The following is a 25,510-nucleotide window of genomic DNA, read 5'->3' on the forward strand; positions in this document are numbered from 1 at the left end:
AACTTCCAGCAGCCAGGGACATGAGGGAGGGAGGGAGAGAGGACAGGTGACATTTCAGCTGCGTGCAGCAGGAGCAGAAGTGGTGAAGGGTGCAGGCAGGTGGCTCCCAAAATACAAATGCCAGCTGAGGCTCTCACAGCCACTGGGGTGAGATCCCAAGGAAGAAAGCAGCATGAGGAAAAGCAAGCAGGGAGGAAATAATTTTCAAAGCTGAGAACTGCAGCATCAGGGAGATGAGACCAAGGCTGAGGAGAAGACTTCAGCCATGGCAGGTAGGCAGAGCCTACAGCCACAAGTAATGGAATACTGTGTTTGGGTCTGAGGCCCCCAGCATAAGAAAGACACAGACGCACTCAAGCAGGTCCAGAGGAGAGCCACAAAGATGATTCAAGGGCTGAAGCAGTTCCTCTGTGAGAAAAGGCTGAGAGACTTGGAGTTGTTCAGCTTACAGCAAAAGGGTCCAGAGAGAATTTACATCAACCTTCCAGTACTTAAAAAGGTCCTGCAAAAAATGGGGAGGGACTCTTTACCATGGACCGTAGTGATAGAATGAGGGGCAATGGCTTTAAACATGAGGAGGAAATATTTAGATTAGATATTAGGAAGAAATTTTTTCTGTGAGGGTGGTGAGGTACTGAAACAGGTTGCTCAGAGAAGCTGTGAATGCCTCACACCTCTGAGTGTGCAAGGCCAGGCTCGATGGGTCTCTCAGCAGCCTGGGCTAGTGGAAGGTCTGCCCCACCCCAGAGAACTGGAGCATCTTTAAAGCCCTTCCAACACAAACTATTCTATAATTCTGGGATTCCGTAAGTGGGCAAAAAGAGGATGAAGGTAAAGAGAGGTGCTTGAATGAAATATCAGAGGAGAATGAGTTTCTGCTAGCCCATAGGACACACAGGGGAATAAAAAACTGTGCAATGGTGAGATTGGCAGAATCTTGCTATATCATTTTCATGTGCTGTTTTGCACCCTGGATGGAGGAAATAAAATCCTAACCATGCAGATGGGTTGGCTGAGGGGACCTAAAGGTTGGTTTTGAAGGCAGCCACCCAGGGAAAGCTCATCTGTTTGCTGACTGCAGGCAGTAGAGTGAGTTTCCACTGCTGAGATGGTTTTCCAAGCAGCATTGGAGCTTGCACAGGGTGAATTGAAAGGTTCTCCGCCCCTTAGATCAACACTACAGACACGTTCAAAAGGAGACACACACGCACATAAAATCAGTTTTCCTTTAGACACCTTTTTGGCTCACATCTAAGCCAAGACTTAGCTAGAATTAATTGCCTTAGTGAACAGCAGTACACTCCAATCCAAGCCTTGTGAGGCAAATCTGATGAATGACTTTGGTTGTCTCAGAAAATGACATGCAGTCAAAGTGGTATTTTGAGGAGTGAAGGATAGCATGCCTCTCTATGAGGACTTACAGTTCCACGGGTGATGGACAGGTTTTCTTCCATCATCTTGAGAGTGATGGGGGAGGAGAGCACAGCACTCCTCCAAATAGCTGGGAGAACCATGCCACCATGAGCAGAGATGCAGAAAGCATGACCTACCAGAAAGGTACTGAGCAAAAGGAAACTGTTTAGACTACAAACATTTGAGAAGGGGTGCAATAGCCATCCTCAGATGCTTACAAGTTTGCTACAAAAGGAGAAGAGCTCTCAGTTCTTAGTGTCCACACTGGACAGAAGGAACAACAGGCTTACATTGCAGTACAGGGCATTTAGTGGTGAGGAGGGCAAGGTGTGCAACGCTCAGACTGCCTGAGCATCATCCTGCACTTCAGGGCTTTGAAACCAGGCCAGCCCAAACCTCTTGGGAATAATGCATGCACAGATCATCCTGGGATGAATATGAAGTCAGTGACATCCTGAGGACACAGCCAGGCCTTCTTCTGTGGGTGTCTAATCCCAAATGGCCTGTGGCCACCACCACGATCAAGTGCTGCTATTGTGGTGCTTTTCGTGGAGAAACAGCAGCTGTTTCTCCCCTGGCCATTTCTTCCTGAGCAATACCCATTTATTTTGTCTTCCTGAGAGTCTCACAGAGCCCAGCATGTGTTTGCAACACTTTGTGAATAATAACACTCATATATCTCCAGCAAAATAAAAAACTGGGTCAGCTAAGGCATATGCCTGTGTACATGAGGAGCAGCCAATGCATCTGCCAATGAGCCCTACAGTGCTGCACAATCCAACCCACTAGGCCCACAGGGGCTACAAGGCAATGTGCCTCCACAGGGGAAAGAGGGGAGAGATCATCTATAACTGGGAACACGCAACCATTTTAGTGACATTTCACAGGTGAAATCATGAATAAATCAGGACCTGAGAGAGGGATCTAACAAATTGCTCATACTAATATCCTGACCACTGGAAGAGAGAGAATGTGCAATTACCCCACTCCAGAAGCTGCCTCCAGTGCCTCCAATTTGTGTGCATACATATCAGAAAGGGCTAGGTGCAAATAAACCAGACACACGTACCTACCTACTGTAGAGTGCAGGAGGGTGGTTAAGGAGGAACATTCAGAAGGAAAAAATGAGTCAGGAATGTTGGGGAAGAGCAGAGACAAGACAAGAGCACAGCACACTGCAATACAGAGACTTTTTTAACCCAGAAGAATTTAGAAAGAAACCAGAGGCCTGGCTCACAAGCTGGAGCAGACTCCACACAAGTGATCAGAAGGTCACAGGTCCCTGAATCCATAGGTTTCTCCACTGGCTGCAGCACATGCATGTAGATGCCAAAGCAACTACACTGCATTAGAGAGAAGCTAAGCTTGGGATGCTTGTTAAGAGACCAAAATGAGGAATCTTTGCTCTGTTCCTCCTCAGTGAGCAGGACCTTCAGCCACCTCATGTACACCTGTGTGCATGTGCACAGCTGTCCCTCTTGGGCAAAAATCCAGGTTGAAGTCACACTCTCTGTTAGAGACAAAGGTGTTTGCTGAAGCAAGGTGGCCAAAATGGAGAGAGAAAAAACCTCAGCAATGGGAGTCACGGGTAGGAGCTGCCCAGTTGGCCATTTCTCTTCCCATATTTTACAAAGCCCTAGCGAGCAGCAGTGGGTTCCCTGAAAATGCTGTGCTGTGTGATCTCAGCATGACCCCACATCCTGCACATTAGGGTACAGCCTGGAGAAGACAGACAGAGAGCTCAGTGATAGTACCCTTCGCCCTAAATCATCCCTGATCACCTCAGTGAAACTGGCTTAGGCCAGTCCCCTCCTCAAGACATGGATGGGAGACAGGAGAGGGCAATTACCAATTTTAATGCAACCAGCAATAATCAGGATGGCAAGGATGTACAGAGCACAAAATCAGGCAGCAGGAGTACACAGGCAGGGAGCCGGAAATAATTACCATGATACTGTAACCAGAAAACACAAGGCCAAGCTATTTACCATACTAATTAGTGTTTATCCCTGTTTATGGCTGCACATGGCAGTGGGATTGGAGGCCTGATTGGAGGCATAAATGCTTAAAGGAACAAGCTCTGGACTTAGACACCAGGTCAAGGGAAAGCTTCTGCTGAGCAGAGGACAGGGAGAGCTAAGCCATGCATCCCTCTCTTCCGGTACCGGAGAGCTGGAGTTGCTGAAAGGAAAACCCAGATGGTCCTTCCAGAGCAGAGCTATGGGGAAGTGCCCAGAGACTGCTACATGCTATTTATCTGCTAATGCATCTCCATGTCTTCATTTCCCTCCGGTCTTTTTCTCCTACACTGTTTCTCTTGGATGCTGCAACCAGATTAAAGATTTCCCTGAAGTGTTCCTTAATGCTCCTCCTTCTAAACTGAGTCTGTTTCAACAAAATAAGACACAATTTTCCCTATATTACAGCAGAGTTATTTTTCCAAGCAGTTTTCCCACATTTTCCCCTGTCCAACACCTTTTCTTTTTTATTTCTGAATAGATAAGGAGCAGAGGCACAGGAAAAAAGGAGGGATCTGCCGCAGTTTGCCTGCATTGACAATTGCCACTGACAAAGGTGAGCCCCAGGATGAAGATTCAGGAGTTGATAGCAGGAGCCCCTGCTCCAAACCTTGCCCCAGCACTCCTTTCTGTGTGACCTCCCACTGGGACCTTCTGCCAGCAGCAGCCAGTCAGCCTCTGCTGCCCATCCTCACCACTGCCTGCAACAAAACTGCCTTGACAACAGCAAGAGGTAGCTGAAACACTCGCCTAACCATTTTTTAATCTGATTAATACTGTAGGCTATGTCCTAGGGAAATAAGTCTCTGGAGGTGCTGCTCATGCTAAGGAAAAGTCTGAGTGTTCAGGCACTGGGCACTGCTGATCTTTCCAAGCCTGGGTCCATCAGTCCATCCTGCAGGAGCTGATTCACTCTTCCCTTGCACAGCTCATCGCCCACAGACTCTCCCCCCAAGAGAAGCCCTGCAGCTGGTCTTGTCTCTGCCCCTTGCACTTTATTCTTCAGCTCGAGGATTAAAACAGTGCCTGCCTTTGTCCTGTGAAGCTCTCTCCCAAAATAAAATCAAAAAGCAGTGTTGGCCCCAATCTGTCCCTGTACCTTCCCTCCATGCTACATTACCAGATGCTCTCAAGGAGCTTGGCATGTCCTATTTGCTTCCATCGAGGATGTGATATCTGAAAACCCCTGGGAGATAATGGCTTTCCAGTCTGGAGAATTTGCCTCCCCCTCTGCATCAGATGTGTCAGAGCAGCATTTCATTTACCTTTTCCAGTGAATTTTATCGGTCTAGTTATTAATGAGGAAGTTTAACCCACTCCTGGGCAAATCCCTGGCAGTCAAACAAGTTATGGCGAGGAGGAACCACTGAGAGGAGAACAGCTTAAAGTGAGACAGACTCCAAGCAGGTACTGACCCTTTGGTGCTCCAAGAATGATCCCACCTCAGCTGATTCTGGGTTCTGTCCCCTGCAAAGGCCTGTGGGCACCCTGCCTGCCACCAGCATGTCTGGCTGTGCACTATAGCCATGTCACTCTCCCTAGCTCTCCCAGTACCAGCACCCTGCACTGCTGTGCTGAGAAGCCATGGCAACCATGGCCACCTCAACACAGTTTCTAGACACAGCCATGGCCAAACCATTGGTCCCTATCTGGGAAAGGCATTTAATTTCTCTGGTAAAAAATAACTCACAAAATCTATTTGAGTCTGTTTGTCTGAAGAGCTGCTTCTTTCCTCTATCCTTGTCCTCCAGGATAATGTCCTTATTTGCCCAGTGCCCAGACTTTCACCCTTCTAACCCACATTTTCCCCACCGAAGGATTCTACCACACACCCTTCACAGTCCAGACACCTGAGAAATTGCCATCATGAAAGGAAAATAAACTTCCCAAGGGGAAAAAGTGACTACATCGAAACCTCATTCTCATCCTTCAGAGAGGACTGCTGTAAGCTGTCCAAATTCCAGTGTTTCCAAACCTCCCCTCCTCCATGCTCTTGTCACTTTATCGGACAGACATACCTGTAATTCCTCCTCTACACACCTCCACTTCCAACCAATGCTCCCATAATGCCAGAAAATACCCCAAGTGCATCTGCATTTACATTTTGGCCACAGGCGAGGGGAAAGCAGAGCTGCTCACAGTGTTTATTTACCCTGGCTCTGGCACAGCTGCATGAGGGAGCCGAGCCACTCCTCCACTGCCACCAGTCCGTACATAACACACCCTGACACACAGCAGCTGCTGGCCCCATGGACCATGGCAGAAATTTGCACAGCCATACGTCGGCAGCTCAAGCAGTGCAGAGTCACACCTTGGCCTGTGGGATACAAGGGGCAGCTCATCAACTCTCCCAGAACAGCCCCCTCCCTGGCAGAGGATGCTAATGGAGATTCCTGGTGTCCTACTGCTGCACCAGGGGGGAGTGCTCAATGTCATTTGTTGCTAAAGCCTGTGTGCATCTCACAGCCTCAATGCAGTTGGTTTAATAGCCAGTCTCTGCTGGGAGGCAGCTTAGGGAGGAGAGGGAGAGAGAAAGAGAGGAGTGAGGGGGATAGCAAGCAAAACAAAAAGAGAGCAACGTGAGTAGGAGCCCATAAAACAGAGCAACACTGCCAGGCAGAGCAGCAGCTGAATTGGCTGTGACAGGCAGACCCTCTCTGCACCTGGGATTCAAACACAAGCTTATTTTCCTGGTCTCTTTGAGAGACAATGAGTCCTGACTACCTGTCAACATGTACCCAGGAGATGTCTCCAGGAGAAAAGGGGCCCCAGGTGCTCCTGACCCACATTGCTGACACAGTTATGAAGGCTGAGGTCACAGGTTACATTTCTCAGAGACGAACAGCGAGGAGCTTAGAGGGAAAAGAAAAAAAAAAAAAAAAAAAAAAAAGAAAAAACCTGAACAACAGCAGAAACCAGAGATCCAAAACAATGCACCTGTCACGACTCCTGGAGTTCCCAGAGGATCCAGGACAGCTTTGCCTCCTGCACAGCTCCTGTTCTGCTCATCTGAGGGGTCCGAGAGCAGTTAAGCAATGTGTGCCTTCAGACAGACACACTTCTTCCCCAAGCCCCAGCAGGTGCACAAGTGAAGACATTCACTGTCTTTCCTCAGCCTGACAGCTTACTGCGGGGCCATGGGTGACATATTCCCAGAGAGGTAAGGTAGGGCTGTGCCAGGTCTCCTGACAAGCAAACTACACCCTTAGCAGCCCATCAGGACAAGGGTATCACAAACAGCTGCTCATGTTCACCCACAAGGGACCAACAGAGGATCTCTTGAAGAACACAAATTTCACTCTACAGCATGGCTCCCCTTCCCAGGGCTGGCTGCTGGTGCACACCCCTAAAGTGAGGGGCCATCAGATTGCATTTTTAGCCCCCCTTCCTGGGAAGGAGCAGAGCAGGTCATGCCACATCTCCTGGAGAGACACCCAGCCACTCCTGTGCTCTCTCACGTGTCCACACAAAGGTTCCTCCTATGACTCAGCACCTCCCCCTGCCTCCTCCTCCTCCTCATCAAACCACCTGCACACCCTTCACTGCTGCAACAGGCCAAGTAGCTGCTTCCAATTAAAAGCTGCTGTTCTCACCAGGTTTTTTTTTAATAAGAAAAAAGTAATTGAAATTTAATTTAGTCAATGACCAAACAACAGGGTGTGAAAATGAGCCAGCACTGGCTCAGGTTCTATTAGGAATGAGCTTGTGGGAGGGGGTGGGGGAGCTGCCTGGGGGAGCTGAGGGGGATCTGTACAGGTGGTTTTGAATAAGGGTCTCTTGAATCACCACATCTGCCAACCATATTTCTTCCCTAGAACACCCCCAGTGTTACATGCAAAGCCTCCAGGCACCCTCCTTCAGTAATTCCCATACTCCAGTAAAAACTTTCCTTCCCTTTCCATCCCCACAGCCTGCAAGAAGTGTCTCTTTCCTCCCTCTTCCCAGCTCTGCTGCGACTAGATCCCAGAGCTGGCAGCCACAGGCCAATCAGCACAAACTGCTGGCTGAGAGAAAGGGAGAGAAGCAGAGGAGTCTTGGGGGCCCGAGAACAAGCCAGGACTCGTGAGTCATCCCCTACGTACCCACAGCCCCCGCTGGCTACCGCCAAGCTCCAGGAAGATGCTGAATATTCGATGAAGAGGTTTTTTTTAGATCTGCTGAAAATGGCAAGGGAAACTCCACTGACAATTTTTTAAAAAAATAAAAAGGGAAAGATCACAATCTCATCGCCACAGCCAGTCTTTCACTTTCCCTGAGGATATGTTAGAACAGCCAGGGGTGTGAGAGGAAAGCAGCCCATGGCAATCTGTTTCTGGCAGGCAGAGGGAAGGGAGGATGTGGGAATGGCTGCTTGAGGGTGCAGTGTTGCCATCCCCACCAGCCTGGATGTGTGAGGGTGCACAAGCAGCCTGGGTTTGCAGGTGAATGGGAAGAGCACATCCTGAGGGAAAGCATCACCATCACCTGGCTCTGACACCTCTGCAAGAGATCTCAGCACCTCTGCTCTGGCTGCTACTAGAAGACCTCACTTGGGAAAGGCAAGGTTAAATACGATACTTTGCAATGCCAACCTGGACAGCAAGGACAAGTGTCACAGGTTGTTTTCACACAGTGTCACGTGAATCACTACAGAAGTGTGGGGTGTCAAGGGACTACATGGGGTCAGTTTGCTCTTCCTCAAATCAGTGAGGCAAAAACCACCTCTTGCTAATGTTAACAAAGTAGGCATTTACTCCTTATCTTGGAAAGCTCCTTCACATCAGCTGACACAGGGTTAAATCTTCCCAGTCAGTAAAACCTCAGCCCAGTAAGAGAGGAAGCTCCTGTTGCGCCTTGGTGTGACTGTCAGAAGGAGATGTGGCACAAACACTCTGTTCTAAAGCAGAGTGCTTGGCTGGGGAGGTGGAGAGGAGGGTGGGAGCTGGGAATTGCAGGCAGGGATGTGGAGTAGAAGTTCTGGGCTGAAGCCCCTCAGCTCATCATCAGAAGAAACAGAGTGCCACCAGAATGGTGCCAGGGGAAGTACTCAGCACAGCTGAGGGAGGAGAGGATACTCCTGTGTGTGAAGGAACGGGATGCAGAGGTTTACAGAAATTATAGAAATTTTCTTTTCTCCCACTCTCCTCCACCCTGTCATTTCCTCTTCTCCACTTTTTCTTCTGGTCTCTCTCTCACCTTCTGTCTTTTCCTCTGTAATCACTTGTTGGCAAATCTTCTCCAAAACACAGTTATTTTGAATGTGATGTGTTCCTCTACATCCCTTACAATATTTTCTCTCTCATTCTCAGTTATTCTCCTTGCTGGTGAAGCTGATCAGTGTAATGATGATAATATTGAACATGGTGAAAAGGTTTCTTTCACACCAAAACCAATTATAAATTGCTCTGCTTTCAGGTACCAGCCTTTCATGCCTTTCCTTGTCATTTCAGATGCAGAAACTCAAATATCACCTTTTTTATTCCCTCCACCATCTTTTCCACTTGGAAGGGAAGGACATTCTTTGTCATATATTTTTAATCTGCTCCTTGAGAAAGCCTGAGATGTAAAATGGATTATTTTAGTCTTATCCCTCATTCCCAGTCAGATGTCACTCTTGGGAAAGCCAATCTCCTCAAGTTAATGGCTTGCCTAGTGTGGAAGTAGCAAATTGTATCTTTCTTCTCCTGATATCCAAACCCTTGCCCAGACCCCATCCCCATCACTTTTGTGCTCACTGCACAGACATAACTCCCCCAGTGCAGAAGCTGATGGTCCACAGTAGGGTCATGCTTTTTCCAGTAAAAGAAGACAACAGATTATTTCTGCTTGTGATTCATCCTAGAAGAGAGAACAGTGTGGGCTCCCCATTTCGCTGTGCGTCACAGAACCTGCCCCCAGTGGGAGCCCACAGAATGACTGGTGTCAAAAGGCATCTCAGGAGGCTTCAATCCAAATCCTTGTTCAAAGCAAGGCTAAGCTCAAGGCCACACCAGGTAGCTCAGAACCATGTTTGCTTGAGTTTTGAGTATCTCAAAGGAGGCAGACTCCAAAATACCTCTGGGTCACCATCACACATCGGATCCACCCTCATGTTTATGGTTTTCCTTCATACAGAGCTGAAATTTTGCAAGCTGCAACTTGTCTTTGCTGCCTATTGACACGTGCCTCTGGGAAGAGTCCAGCTCCATTTTCTCTACACACATCCCCCATTGCCTCGTCAGTCAGTTCCCCCTTAAATTGCTTTCCTGCAGGCTGAACAAAGACAGCACCCTCAGCATCTCCTTACAAGTTACGTGCTACAACTCCTTAGCCATCTTCATGGCCCTCCACTGAACACACTCCAGCTTGCCACTCTCTGTCTCATAGTGGAGAGAGTACCTGAGTCCTTGCTTGGGATCTCCCTACGTTGAACTAAACCCTGCTCTGAATGTTTCCTCCTTATTTTACTGTTAAATGGATGATAACCAGCCTCAGGCTATCCAAGTCAATTATACTCAATAGAAACTGCAGTTTGGATCACCAGGTTCATAAGACTGCATCTAGATTTTACTATCAGCAAATCAGACTCCCAGTGCAGAGGAAAAAATTCCCCTGACAAAACCAGGATAAGGAATCAGATGATTTTGTAAACCTCTTATCAGGGATGAGGAGCCAGAAAACAAACCTAGTCTTGTCTTTCCTGCCCAGCTGTCACTGCAGTTTGGGAATTAACTCACCATGCTTTATTTATCATCAAAATTTTCAGTCAACAGCCAAAAGAGAAAGGCACATTTTTTCCTCTGTAAAATGTACTCAGCCTTGTCTCAATCTCTCTCAGCATCCACTTCCACCCAGCATCCTTAAACCCCTTCACTTGATTCTTAAAGAGGAGGGAGACAAGCTTCAGGAGTTCCATCTGTACTTGGTAAAGGGAGGAGGAAGACACAGATTCACACCATCTTGACATAAAAACAAACAGAGGAAGGAGCAGGGCCCCAAGACAGCAGCATGGAGAAGGAGAAAGCTCTACTCATCCTGCATCAAGGATGACTGATGTGGAGAACTCACTGCTGAAGGACATTGCCAGTGCAGGCAGCTTGAGTGGGCGTTTAACTGGAGGTGAGTGGGTTTAAAAGCATAGATGACATTTAAACCTTCCAGTAACCGTGGCAGCATCTAAGTGCTTCCAGGTGGACATTTGTGAACTCATCAGGGACCTCTTCTTCCTTCTTTCCTGCAAGATACCTCAAAAGAAGCATCACATGGGGGCTCAGATGGGAAGGACTCACTTCCTTCTGACAGACCTGTGCAACAGCTCTTCCACTTTGGTGGAAGTTACCTGGTGACCCACACACATTTGCCCTGTTAGAACAACTCTGTGAAGAACTTCAGTGATGCCTCAAATTATCTAGGGGGAAAGTGCCACCATTCCTGGGGAAGGGCACTGTATTTCAATTACATGGAGATATTTGAGAGTGATTTTGAGTGAGATGCACAGTCCCACCTATTCCAATTCCCCTCCCTCAAGCTCCTGTTGCCATGGCAATGGTACTGACAATTTCAACGCATAAACCCAAATTTGCATTTTAATGGAACATAATTAGAATGCTGAGATAAACGATTCTTCCTTGATAAAAGGTAACATAAACATCACATCTCACAAATATGCTCTACCAAAAATTATTGCACATACACACACGCACAGAGCCTATAAATCACTGGGCTGTGGGAGCTGGGAAGTTGCTTTCACTTCCTTCATGCCTAGCTGGGAAATTTTGAAATCCACTGCAAAACCCCACAGTTTCTAGAACAAAATGTTAGAGTTACCAGATGTTTGCTGCAAACTGGCTCTATCACCTCCTGGCTGCTGTCCTCCTGTTCAGTCCTTCCAGGTCCAGCCAGGGTCAGCCCTTATCTGCTGTCTCAACACTGGACCCTGAGATACTCTCTGTATGCTGACAGCTCCCAGGGGCTCAGTAGCCCCTGAGATGATATCCCAGGGATGACGAAAAACCCCTCCAACTGTCTTACTATTTATTTTCCTTTTGTTTTTAGCTAAATTTGTCATGAGACATGCTCTCACTCAGTTTTCTGCAATATGCCAAACAGTGTATTCTCCAGCTTTTGGATCAGGAAAAGAGTGCATTGTTAGCACTTATCCCACACTGTCAGCCAAGCGGCCAAAGAGCTACAAGAGGGCAGAAAGGGATTTTTAAAAAGGAAATATTGCCAAGACATCCTTCTTTACTTCAGCAAAAGGCAGGGAAAGGGAATGGAGGAGGGGGAGAAGCTATTCTGCACCAAATATGAAATCAGAAAATTAATTTCTCCTGTCCTTGAAACAAACTAAATTTTAAGCAGGCAGCTGGCAGGAGTGAATACAGACAGAAGAGAGAAAGAAAAAAATTAAAAATAAAAAAGGAAAGAACAGAAGAAAAGTAAATAAGTGAATCAGAAAAACTGCAAACTGCTTGGAAACTTCATTTGGCTTTTCAATTGGGAAGTGAAATGATGCATACTTGGGTAGGGACAATCACACCTGGGAGAGTCTTAAAGTAGCAGCAGCCCAGACCAGCTTCTCCTGACCCAGCTGAGTCCCGCTGGGCCACCAGCCTTCAGGAGACTTCAGGCAGCTCTGCAAACAAGAGGATGGCACAGGAGTCACCTCTGCCACAAGGCAGAGTCCATCTGCCTCATCTCACCTGCCTGGGCTGTGAAAGCAAAGCCACATGTCCTGCTGAGCAGCACTGAGAGTACACACCACTGACACTGAGTTGCTATCTGCCAATGCATCAAGTAAATGACACAGAAGTTGCTCCTCAGAACTCTGTGGCCTGGATCTGTCCCTTTCTTCCTGCAGAGAGCTTTCCAAGGGGTCTGCTTCAATCCTACCCCTTCTATCAGCACTGGCTAACTAGCCATGTCCCCTCTATTAGATTTGTATGATTAGGGCCCAGAGGGTTCAAGCAGCTCACTGCTCCTTCTGCATCATCCCACACAGTATTCAGCCTGGTAGAATCCTCATTCCTCCTCCTAGAAAGCCCTTTAGTCCTACTCCTCTGGGCTGCGCAAAAAAAGAGCATGTCTGCCTCTCACCACTCCCACCACCCCGGCTAGCAACCCCATTTAATCTCTGCCCTCCTTCATTCACCAGAATCAAATATTAATTGGGCTGCACTGTGATAAAGTGACTGTTAATGTGCCTTGGCACAGGAACAAGTGGAGCTGGATTCAGCCTCCAGTGCAGCACACAGCTAAAAGAGCAGGGCAAGGTGAATGCAGTGGGGAAGTCTCTGGGGCCCCCCACCAATTTGGCCGACCACAAGGGCTGCAGGTCCTGGTGGTTTGGACCCATTTGCTCTGCCATCCTCTCTAGCACTGCTGCCCGTGTAAATGCACACAGCCAGGCTGCACACAAACACACAGAGTCCCCTACAGCCACCCGAACCCTACACGGCGATCTGGCTGCACGACACCAGCTGAGCAGCTCGCACACTGTGCCTGCATGGCACTTCTCCCTCTGTGCAAGTACACCCAGGTAGAAACCCACATGGATGCTGACATGTATATGGGGTGTGTTCTCATCCCAAAATAAATCACGGTGTTCCCAGTGAGACAAGAGGCTGTACAGCTACATGCAACCAGACCAAAACACTTCCCTGGAGCTGATGGCTATCCACATAACCTTTGTTCAAATTGCAGTGGATTAACTTAAAAATGAAACAAACTAACTCTCCTAAATACTATCTGTGCTGCTGATACAATGGTTCATGGGGCATTTATTAGTTAGCTACTCTCCCTTAGGACACAGTTTACAGGTTCTGCTCAGTAGGGACTTCTCAAAGGTTGCAGACATGATCCTAGGGTCCAGTTTACAAAGTTTAAGGAACAAAAAGCAGAGCAATGAATACAAGAAAGGAAAGAGATGGCCTTTTGATTTAGATGAATTCAAGTGCTGGGAGTAAAGCTCAAGAGATAAAAGGCCCACCTTGCACTCATGCCCCACATCTTCAGCAACAAGGGCCCATGGCTCCAGCCACCTAGCTTCCTTAGCAAGAGACAAACCTGTAGTCATGATATTTTATGAAAAATCCTTTGCTCGGATTTTTCCCTGCTGGGAAGCTGAAGAGCCTCAGAAGAGAAATGTAAACAATAACTATCTGCTGCTGTGGAATGCCACAGGTGCATCTGTGATTGGTCCATGTGGATTGTTTTCACTTGATGACCAATCACAGCCACCTGTCTGTCGAGGCTGTGAGATTTTGTTATGCATTCTATTCCTATTCTTTCTAGCCTTCTGATGATCTTTCCTCTCTATTCTTTTAGTATAATTTTAATGTAGTATTTTAATATAATATATATCATAATATAATAAACCAGCCTTCTGAAAACATGAAGTCAAGCCTCGTGTCTCCACACATGGAGCAGCAGACACAACACAAGCCCAGCCCCCGGCAAGCCTCCCTCCACCGCTCATCCCCACCGTGTTTGGGGGCTACCACGGTGCCTCCCAGGGATCCTCCCCACAGCAGCCCTGACACAGAGGCAGCACCACGGCCACTCGGAGTACAAAGCTCTGCTGGGGCCAGGGCTACACAGGGCTGCTGGCAGATGGGACAGTAAACAGCAATCCAGGGCAGAGCACTAATTAGCAGGAGACTCCCTGCCCAGCCGGTGTGGTGACCAACAGGAGATGAGCAGGACTCAGACCAAAGTCACCCTAATGCCCTGATGACTGTCACACAGGATGTGTGCTCCATGGCAGTGGCATGGATTTGCACCCCAAAGTTCCTGTGTATCTGCTGGTTCCCAAAGCTTGTCAGGGATGGGTAAAACCTACAACAACTCCACGTTTGTCCTGAAAATCTCTTCCATGCCCTCCCCCTTGCTTCTGGCAAGCCTGTCCTTCCTAAAACTCATCACTCAACACCTGTCTCTCCTGGTTGCAGTGCTTGTGGCAGGCAAAACTCAGCCTCACAGTGACATCTAGTGAGGAGAGCCCTAGTGGCACCATGCACCCTTACAAGGAATGGCAACAGCCTCGTCTCCCGCTGGCATTTGTTCCCGGACTTCAGGGGACCGAGGCAGAGCAGGAGATGTGCCCTGGCAAAGGCAGCCTGGCCCGCAGGGGTCACAGGTCACAGTGTATGGGTGTCTGGTACCCAGCACCTCCAGGGCTGCCCCTGCACCCCAAGAGAGAGAGGGTACCCCAAGTACCTGCTTTAGTCCTTATACTGTGCTGAAGAGAGAAGAGTGAAAAGGAAGGAGGAGAGGAGAGACCCAAACATATCATTTAGAGAGACTCAACTGCTGGGAGTCGAGAATAAATAGTAAAAAGTCAGGTTGAACTGTCACCCTCCCACGGCCCCAGAAATTGCAGATCCTGTTTGGAGAAGCAAAAACAGTAAAAAGAGACAGCAGTCAAGGAAGCAGGGAATAAGACAAGGAAAGACAAAATACAGCTATTAGAGAGAGAACACAAAAGAAGGAAAGGGGAAAAAAGGAGATAGAAAAAATTTACAAAGGCAGAGTGCAGGGAGAGAGAGGCCTGGCACTACACTGACGAATGCAGCATGCCAGCCACCGGACAGAATATCTTCCCTTGATCTGAGAAACCTCACAAATTATTCTGTGCAGTTCTGAGCAATACTGAAAAAAAAAAATCCCAGAAATTAGGAAACCACAGTGAGCGTTGCAGCTATAAACATCCAGCCCTTCAAATCTGAAGGGAGTGGGGAACAGCAGGGGAGATGTCCCACCTTTAGCAACTGAAGCAGGGACATGCATGACATAGCTGCAGCCACGGGAAGATGAGGCTGTGCCAGCAGAGGACAGAGCAGGCAGGGGCTGCAGCAGGAGCAGGCAATGCTGCCCCAGCTCCCCTGGCTCTGCTCTGCACCAAGCAGCACAGACATCCTCTAACAAGGCCTGCCTAAGGCAGCAAAACCCGTGATGGCCCCAGCCCACCTCCTGTCTCCAAACCCTTAATAATTGATGACAAGCATAACTAGCTAAACTTTGCTGCATTCTGAGCCAGCTCTGGGGCTTGTAAACATTCTAAGGAGCAGAGAGGCTGGGAACAAAACTCAGAGCCTTCCACCTCTCTGTCATAGCTTTGAAAGCAGCCACTGACATTCCCAATTTCGCATCTACAGAGCATGAGGACACATAAGCTCTCAGCCTTAATGCAACATCTTCTCTGTGTATTTCCAAGCTCTTTACATGAGAAATCATTAATTCCACTGTAACCAGGACAAAATACATCCTTCCTGGAGGAAACTAGATGTTATTTCATCAAAGTCCACAATATTTCCAGAACAGAGAACCACTACTCCCTTTTAATAAATCCTCTAGTTAAAAAATGTTATATACTGAACCTTGCCACAAAATCCTCATTTCAGTTTCTGTCCATTTTCTCTGTATTCAGTGGGGAGCTTTTATGGGGTGAATTTCGCAGATTCTGGCATAGAAGACCTGTATTTCTGACTAAAATACAAAAGAAAGTCACAAAGCAGGAAACAAACACAGTAAGGAAGAAATAAAGAGTAAATGGAAAGCCAACAGTGAAACAAAAGAAGGCCAGGTGTCAACCAGAGAGGTCAGTCTCCAATTTAAAAAGGAAAGATCAGTTCTAGAAGCAGAATGAAACAGCTCTAAACTTCTGATCCAACAGTGCCAGTGACACAAAACCACAAAAATTAACAAGTCAGATCCCCAATAAGCAAGATAGGGACCTAAATCTCTCAAGTTTGCAATCATTCCCAATTAGTACATGTGGCAGTAAGTGTTGTCCACAATTTGCTCACTTGTCTACAAGGCTTTTCATTCAGCCTGAAAGTCTATAAACCAAACTTGTACTCTCTCCAAGCCCTGCCTTTGCCCCTTCCTGTGTCTGCCATCTGTCACACCTGTTCTCCGGCATTTAGCAGTTCCACAGCTCCTGTATATTTTGTTCACTCAGGCCCATCCCTGCTTCTAAGGATCTTTAGCATCTTCTCCTAGGTTCTTAAGGAAAGAGAAAAGCAACTACAGCAGGGTAGGTTTAGGTCTTTCAAACTGAGGGGAACAGTGGCAGTGAGGTCTACCCTTTTCTCCCAGAGCCAATTCTGCAGGAATGAAGAAGGTGGGGGAGGGTAGGAGGAACACCCAGAAACCATGTCCATGGCCCACAGAAGGAACAGGGCAAAGTCAATCCCTCTGAGCCCTAGGATCCTTCTACTCCTTCATCCTTTTGACATTTAAGGATAGCAGTGGGAAACAGAGAGAGAAATCGTTCCCCTCTAGCTGCAGAACTATTTTGCCTGATCCACTCTAGGAGGTGTGCAAGACCAGCAGATGCTCTTCTGAAGAGAATTTTCCCTTCAGGGAAAAATAGAAAGTATGAGGGCATTGGACTTTCAGGCATTTTTGTGAGTCTGGATGCCCAAACCCATTTTTCTGGCCACAAAAACCTTGTGACATCAACTCTGTATTTTATGTAAATTATTACTAGCAAAGTGCTTTCTTCTGGTATTCTAAGCCCTGAAGAAGGGCTTGTTTGTTTTTTGAGGGTTTTTTTCCAAACAATATTAAATATTTCCTCTATCTATAAAATGGGGTCCTACAGTACCAACAGAGCTACTGATACTTGTTCTCTTTCCATTTGGGGCAAAAGAAAACAACAGATAGAGGACAAGGACATCGAGAGTTGCTTAATCTTTGTGCTTCCTTATCTCTTCTGTATAGGATGTCTCTTTCAGGGGCAGAGTTCATTTCTTGCTACAGTGGGAAGCTGATTTAATCTTAACCTGCTCCAACACTATCCACAGACCCATGCAAGGCAGAGCCAGATTCTTGGTGAACTGGAACAGGTCACTGAAAAGTGAATAGAAGAGGTAGATGTCTGCACTGAATTAAAAAAAATAATAATAAAAAAAAAAAACCAACAGAATAAAAGACTTTGTATCAGTCTAAAATAACTATATATTATCCATGCAAGTGTATGAATCAAAGCGTTGCCCAGCCCTTGTTCAAATTCAGTAGGCTGGAAAGTTAAATTGCTTTTCAAAGGCATGTCACACTGTTAAAGGACAAAGGTTCCCGTGCTCTTGAGGTACAGTGATCCATGGCTCTTTGTAGGAACGGTGGCCACAGCACAAACTGCTTCAAGTTAGCAAACACAGCTAAATATTAATGACAGCAGCATTGGGTGTTGCTGTTCAAGAGAAAATACAGAACATGGGAAGTGGTAAAACCGGACAGCTGCTTAAAGCAAAGCACATTCCATAATCCACATATGAAAAAACATGCTGAGGTGAAAATCTGCTATGAATGAGCTTGAAAATCAATCTGATTCATTTGGAAGAGACAATACAGAGATTTGTGTCAGTGTGGACCGTACCAAGTGTTCAGACATCAGGATCCCATTTCCCAAAATCATAAAACTGTGTTTTTTTAAAAAGCCCTAAACTAAATAAATGCTTGTGTTTGTTATATTTTACTTCTAATGCTGCCCTTAGCTTCTGTCTCCTCACATCCTTCACAACATTCCTTCAGACTGAGACTCCTACATAACCCCCTGAATCCAGAAGCTGGAACATAAAGTAAGAGCAAACAGACAGCTATTATGAACTGCCACAGACAGCAGTATGATTAGAGATAAATATCAGGTACATCTTTGTTAGCATGTGACACAGAATAGTAAGGTGGAACGAGCTAAATCAGATGTCTTCCAAAGCCCAGAATAACAGGGAAATAATAGCTGTTCCAAGATGAACCAGGAATTTTATCCACATGTTCAAGCAGGAAAAATTACCATTTTTCAGTGCCATAAGAAAGCAAGCAGAAAGTGAACTGATAATATTCACAGATGGAAGTTACTTAAAACTCCCAACTGATCTGTAGGCTGGGTTATTTAGTACTTGAAAAGCCAGCTACCCAGTGAGGCATGAGATTTAAAGGAAGCAATAAAACATGAACATTAGCACCAGGAAGCTTTCAAAGACATCTTAAATCTCAGAAAGAAAGGCATTCTCAATCTGAAATGCAGCACCTGTGGCTTTTGCTGTCTGAACTCAGATTATTCAGGCTCTAAGATAGTGATTTATTTGGATGTTATATATTTAAATGAAGACCACTTGGCATTCATTCTGTCCCCAAAGTGCTTCAAAGAGCTAACTGAACTGATCTTTGAGGGATTGCAAAGCAGTGAAATTTTAATTTTATTCATCTTGGATGAAATTTTAATTTGGACAGAGGCCTTAAAATAGTATAATGAAATACTGATTTTTTTTTTTTTTTTTTTTTTTTTTTTTTTTTGTACTGACACAGACAAAATCTTATAACATTAAGTTTTTAATGGTACATACTAGTCTGGAAAAAGCTATTTGTAGGGCCTACTCAGTTGCTTTCAGCAGTGACTGAGTAAAAGAAAGGCATAGTTAAATGTATATATCATGATGACACAAGGAGTATATCACCACTGAGAGACTGATAAAGCTATGGAAGCTCCTGCAAAGAGAAATACAGCATTTCATATGCTGTGCTCAGCACAAAGCAGATTGATCAGAAACAGACAGTTGACTTAATCTGAGGTCAGCAGAGGATATTTTGCAGTTTGCAACATGGAGAAGACATGATGTGATCCAAATGCCTACATTCTACAGCTATAGTAGAAGTAACATATACTACACAGGCAAAGCCCAGCTCATATTAAGAGATGATTTTACATTCCTAATATAAGCCAACAAATTTATCTTGTTTTGCAGTGCAGGGAGCAGATATGAGCATACTTCTCTATTAAGGTCAAAGAGCAAAGGAAGGCTCTGCACCTCTGTCTGCATGAGTGTGGCAGGTGTTGGTTGTACCAGAGCCACCCAGCAGGAACAGGACAGATGCTGAAATCACCACGTCTGGTAAGACCAAGCACAGCTGCTGCCAGAACACAGTCAGGAGGAACAGCAACAATCATGCCCTAAGAAAAGCTGTCAGATCCTGTTAAAAGGAGATGAAGAAACGTAATGTATTAATAATAGGTACGTGATTTCACCAAGTGTTAAAAGCCCCACAGCCTATGTTAGACCATGATCTTTGGCAACAGATCCAAGCCTGGGGAATATGTCAAACCACAAAGTGTGTGTCCATTTAACCTCTTGTTGAACTAACCAGTTTCAAGAGCCTGACCAGACTCTGACTGTGGATGCAGTTAAAGAAAGTGCCTTGCCTTCCCTCTTCAGCAAAGTGACCCCTGTGTGCTCATTAAATTTTATTCTGCAGGTAATTGCTGACTAAAATCACAGCAAGTCTGCGCCCAGCCTTGCTGGTCAAAGGAGGAGTTGTCTGCATTATGGGTCCTTGCTACTGAAGGTATTTAATAAAAAGGGACTCAGACTTTCTGAGACACCTACATAACTGAGAGTGTTATTAATTGGCACAACAGAAATGGAAATTAGATGGTAATGGTTTACTTTTGAGGTAGAAAAGGGGATATGTGTTCCATGAACAGGGTAACACATCGATGCAGCTTCTATCACACTAATTTGCTAAACATGTTTTGCAGTGTTGGCAAAAAAAATGTTTTTCCATCAGATGCCTGCATAAGGCATTTGTGAGGTTGCACCATTCTGACACAAAGCCCGTGTAACAATGTATTAGGTGTTCCTAATAAATTATACAAACACGGTGTTTAATCAGTAGAATAAGCTGTCTTGAATATACTGTGTGATATGAAACCATGAACAGCTTTCACAGAACCTGTAAATTGTACTTTAGGGGCTAAAAGAGAGTGTGTGACTGATGAAGTATTTTGAAAATACCTTCCCCATGGCGTTGGCAGCTATCATTTATCTCACTCTGACCAAGATGAAGATAATGTGCATATACAAGCAGAAACAACTTTTCTGCTGACTATAATATTCTTTATTGCTTTCTTCAATTTCAGCAATAGGCAGTTAACTCATGGCTTGTTCAGCTTCTTCACAAAGCTACAATAACCTCTTTGTAACTTTGTGAACTTTCACACAACTGGAAGGACAAATCTGGCAGGGAATAAGAGCTGAACCGGTTCAATTTTCCACCAGCTACTAACAGAAGACAAGAAAATGGAGAAGTGTTCTGCATTACATATCCAGTGACCGTCCCTCCAAATCAATTTTAAAAATATATAGGTCATTAAAGGGAAAACTAGGAGTGAGAAGTGACATGCTGAACAAGCAATAAACAGTTCCCGAGCTCTGGAGCCAGGAATAGGCACTATGTCCGTCCTGTCCAGAAAAATGAATTAGCAGCTCTAGCAGAAACTGACACAGGATGCTGACACCCATCCAGGCAGGGATTCAGAAGGAACAATAAAAGACAGGCATTGAGGCGACATCTGCAGGGGCTGGAGAACAATTTCCAGAGAATGACTGTCTTTTAATACACAGAGGTTTAACTGTCATTGGTCCCTGTTACAGACCATGACTATGAGAAACAATGAGAGCCATTTGTATCCCCTTCTCCCTGCAGGACACGTTTGAGGGAGAATAAACCGCTTTCCTCCTCCAGTGTCAGCCCATTACTGGCAGCACTGGCTGTAATTGAATAAGCTTTATTCAAATGATAGCTAAATTTAGTAGATATTAGCATGAAGTCTCTAGAGGGGTGAAAACTGGAGAAGAGAGCTTTAAAAAAATAGACTAAAGTAATCCTGAATAATATATGCAATTTATGGCAGAGTCAACCTCTCGCCCTGATGAGTCTAGCACAGTTAAATCTGGATTTTGGGGCCTTGCTGAGACAAAACATGACACCATCCCCTTTCATCCTGGCCTGTGATGACTCCTGACATGGCAGGACTCCTTGTGTTGTCCACAAAATCAGATTCATTCCCTGGTGTGCAACAAGCCAATAATTACACGCTTAGGAGAGACTTGATTATTTATTTCAGAGTTGTGTGAACCCAGGTGCTCGGTGACATTCCCCAAACCAAGCACACCCACCAGACTTTCCACACCATCATTTATACACAGAACTTCAGGGTTTGTAACTTTCCAGTTACAGCCCCTGTGTTGTGATGAGTTGGTAGGAGTAACTACATAACCCCAGTTAATCTCTGTGCAGGCTCAGGGGAAGGGCCTTCACCTGAGCAGGGTCTTTTTGACCTTTCAGCATGACTTTTACTATTATAGAGAACATAAACTGACCTTGAGTATTTTGCCAAGTTAGCAATATATACATAGACATACATCAACATCTTGATTTACTACATCCTAAAAGGTTGTTAGTTCCAGGATATCCTTGAGTAAGGGATCCTAACTGCTATCAGTTCTACTGATACAGAACATCCTGACTTACTACATCCTTCAAGTCTCTTAGTTCCTGGATGTCCTTCACTAAGGGATGCTGGCCGCTGCCTGTTACACCGATTAAGTCTTTTTTCTTGCTGATTAGCATTGAAAGCATTCAAAGATCTTGCATCAAAGAACATCCTGGCTTAAGATAGTCACATAATCTAGCCCCAGTTCCTGCCAACTCAGGGTCACCTAGAGCAGATGACACAGGAACATATCCACATGATTTTGAATGGCTCCAGAGACTCCACGACCTCCCCCGTGCAGCCTGTCCCGGCGCTCTGCCGCCCTAACCGCGGAGAAATTCCGTCTCGTTTTGCGGTGAAAACGCCTGTTTCAGCAGCCGGCCCCGGCCGCGTGTGCTGCGTCACGGACAGAGCCCGTCCCCTCGCAGCCGGCCCTCAGGGCGGGCCGCGCTCCCGCCGGCCGCGCGGGGCGGGGCGGGGCGGCGCGGCCATGTCGGCATCGCTGCTGCGCCGCGGCCTGGAGCTGCTGGAGCCGCCGGGTGAGCCCGCGGGGCCGGGGCTGGGCGGGCACGGGGGGCTCCCCGGTACGGCCGCAGTGACTCCGTGCCTCTTCCCGTTGCAGGCCGGGCGAAGGCGCCGCCGGGACTCCAGCGAGGCCGGGCCGGCCCCAGGGCGGCGGGCGCGGCGAGGCGGAGGAAGAGGGCCCCGGAGCCCGGCAGGAGCAAGACCACGGTGAAGGGCAGGGTGGTGAAGTCGGCGATAGGTGAGTCCCGACCCCTCCACAGCCCTCGCACCGGGGGCCTTTGTGGTGTCCCGTGGCCACGCTGCCGGTGGCCGTGTCCATCCCATCCCGTCCCATTCTCCTGCACGCCCTCTTGGTGTCGCTCTCTTCAAACACAGCCTCGTTCGGGGGCGCAGCCCTGAGCTGTAGCCGTGTCTTCCTCCTCTTTCTCCCGGGGCTTTGCTGATCCTCCTTTATCTCTTCTCGTGAGCTGCGTGGATGAGCAGCTAATGCGTTTTGTCGCTTTCTGCTTTGCCCCAGAGGAGTACCATAAGAAAAAGCCTGTGAATCACTTGAGAGAAAACCTGCAGTACATGCTAAAGGGACGACGTGTTGCAGACAAAGCCGTCACAGAACAAGTAAGACTGTAGTTTCTTTTGGGGTTGGGGGCGTCTGTTTCCCCCTGAAACACGGGGGAATGGGAATCATCCCTGGATCTTCCAGATTTGTACCTTACACAAGAGAGTCAAGTTAAGTTTCTGTCTACAGATGGCCTTGAGGAATTTCTGTGTGCCCTGGCAAAATAAGCTTTAAACTGTTGTTGATATGTTGCCCCCTGTGATGTTCTCTGATACTAGTCAAAATCATAGAATCATAGAACAGTTTGGGTGGGAAGGGACCTTGAAAGATCATCCAGTTCATCATCCACCCTGCCATTGGCAGGAATGCCACCCACTACATCAGGTTCCTCAAAATATCCTGACAGCTGTTGGCTTTTCTTAATTACCAAAAATATTTCATAGTTTCAGCTGGCAAAGATGCCCTGGTTCAGACCTTCTCATTACTGTCGATCAAAGTGGCCTCTCTGTAGCTAGAGGCTGATTAACGAGGAAGCAGATGTGCTGCTGGCTCATCTAATGGGAATTACTAAGCTTCCTAAATGGTTTTTCTCATAACTTGAGAATTTCTTGAATGGTCTTCCCCAAAAGGTAGTCTCGTGCCAGGATTTGAAGAGAAGAATAGGTGACAGTGCTAGAATCTTGGGATGTTTTTATGAGATACAGACTGTTAACTTACATAAAGAGAGAAAGTGGCTTAGGCCAGTGTTTCTGAGGCTGGAGATTGTGACAGGAGGTGACAGTGTATTAGAAAATGCTGAGGAAATTCCACCAACTTGTTGGGGTTTGGGTTTGTGTCATGGAGAGAGGGGATGAAAAGGAAGGTAATAGTTTCAGAAAGTTCTGAATTGAAATCCATATTCTTATCTCTGTGACTCTGTGAATTACTAGAAAATAGTTTTCATATTTGACTCAGAATAACAAGTTGGTATCTGCTGTTGTCCCAGTGTCCTGCTTTGGTTAATGTCCGTGGTTTGCCTCTCACTTTTCTTTGAGGGCACTCTGGAAAATAGCAGGGCTCTTGTAGAACAGCAGGGATGCTGCAGGTGAGCTTGAAAATCACTGTTTTGTGATTTGGTCTGGATAACAATGACGGTTGTTTTTTCCATTTCTGTATTGTCTGAAGGTTCTTGCTCAGAACAGAGGCAGGAAGTCCAAAGATCAGCCTCCAGAGAAGAGAGAAAAGAAGAAGCCAGAAGGCACTGTGTTTACTGAGGAAGATTTCCGTAAATTTGAGAGGGAATACTTTGGGATCCCATAAACATCGTGACAGGGATTCTTGCAGCTCCAGTCTTTCTGCAGCTTCTCCAGTCTGGCTCTCAGGCCTGGGCATTTCCATGGCACATGGGGGATGTGCCTCTGTGTTGGACTTGCAGAGCAGCTCTGCATGTGGGCAGAGCTTGTCACTGGCCAGCTAAAGCCACAGAGGTGCTCTTGACTCTGAGGTGTGTTATCCTTATAATTATCTTCCTGCAGCCAGCATGTCGTGCATTCTTGATGTAGAAGGGTGGACCAAGCCAAATAAAAACCTTTTTCCCCCTTCCACAGGATATAAGGCTCCTGCTACCTGTGTTACTTGGCCAGGAGTATTGAAAGTACTGTATCTGAATGGAGAAATGTTTTGAACCAGCATTAAGAAGGGAAGGATGCTTTGAAAGACTGTTAAACTTGAGTAACCCTGCAGTTTGGGTTCTGATTACAGCCCCTGTCAGGTCTGTCAGTCATTGCAAAAACTTTTTATAAGTCATTTGATTAAATACTTGTTGCAGACACTGTCTCTCTTTGCCTTTGTAGTAGTGATTATTGTGACAGGTGATGAAGATGAGCCGTGTCATTGCTGTGATCCAAGCATTCCTCTCTTTAGGATGACTCAGTTGTGTGAATGGCCTCTCCATTTCATGTTAACACATACATTAAATCATCTCTCTGACATGCTTAGGCCTTCAAAGAGTGCAGGCTGGAATGGAGATGACTCCTCCATTTTGGCTACTCACAATCTTCCCTTTCTCCAAGGAGTAGTTCTCACACGGAGAAAGTTATCCTTTGAATGTTTATAGCTCAGTGACCCCCTGAGATTTACCCATGCCATCGGGGCACCGCTGCTGAGTCCTGTAGTCCAGGTCCTGTAGCCAGGAGGGCTTGTGTCCCAGATGTTAGTCTTGGCATCAAATTAAAATCTGAGCATGGGCTTGTGGTGCTGGGTTGAAGGGAAGTTGTTTTCTCTGCGACTGCCACGAAGTTCCCAGCTGTAACAAACAGGAGGCCCTGCAGGTGGGAGTGTTGTTTCAGAAACTTCCTGACTAAACCACTCTAAATGTGCTTCTTGGGTGGCTCTCCCATTGCCTTATCCTGCCCCTTACCTAAAAAGATGGAAAATGTGTTCCCTTTTTTTCCCTTGGAGGAAAAAAAAAAAAAAAAAAAGGTAAGGAGAAGGACTAATGCCAAGCTTTGGTTAAGCTCAGGAGTTGATTACAAGGGGCCTGTCTGACCCAAGCAGCAGCTGCTTGATGCCAGCACAGGCAGGAGTTCACTTCTCCTTTCCCTGCCCTCTGATTATAGCTCCTGGTGCTGTTCTTTTAACTCTGTGCTTCCTCTGTTGAGTTCTTTTCCTGTTGTCTGCATAGGAGGAAAGGTCACTTGGATGGATATATGAGATCCAGACAGGGGAAATAAATAGTGAACGTACTGAAGTGTGTGTACTGGAAATTGGGTAATAGCACGTGGGAGG

General features: G+C 46.5%; 1 protein-coding gene across 1 annotated transcript; it reads left to right on the forward strand.

Moving 5' to 3' along the window:
* The first annotated feature begins 22,050 nt into the window (after positions 1-22,050).
* Positions 22,051-24,552, forward strand: RPS19BP1 (ribosomal protein S19 binding protein 1). Its single transcript, XM_041416594.1, has 4 exons — positions 22,051-22,202; positions 22,286-22,426; positions 22,706-22,803; positions 23,909-24,552. The coding sequence occupies exons 1-4, from the start codon at positions 22,154-22,156 to the stop codon at positions 24,041-24,043; spliced, it is 423 nt and encodes a 140-aa protein (XP_041272528.1). The 5' UTR covers positions 22,051-22,153; the 3' UTR covers positions 24,044-24,552.
* The last annotated feature ends 958 nt before the right edge of the window (positions 24,553-25,510 follow it).

Source organism: Onychostruthus taczanowskii, unplaced genomic scaffold (assembly GCF_017590055.1).
Source record: "Onychostruthus taczanowskii isolate IOZ18803 unplaced genomic scaffold, ASM1759005v1 scaffold53, whole genome shotgun sequence".
NCBI lineage: Eukaryota > Metazoa > Chordata > Aves > Passeriformes > Passeridae > Onychostruthus > Onychostruthus taczanowskii.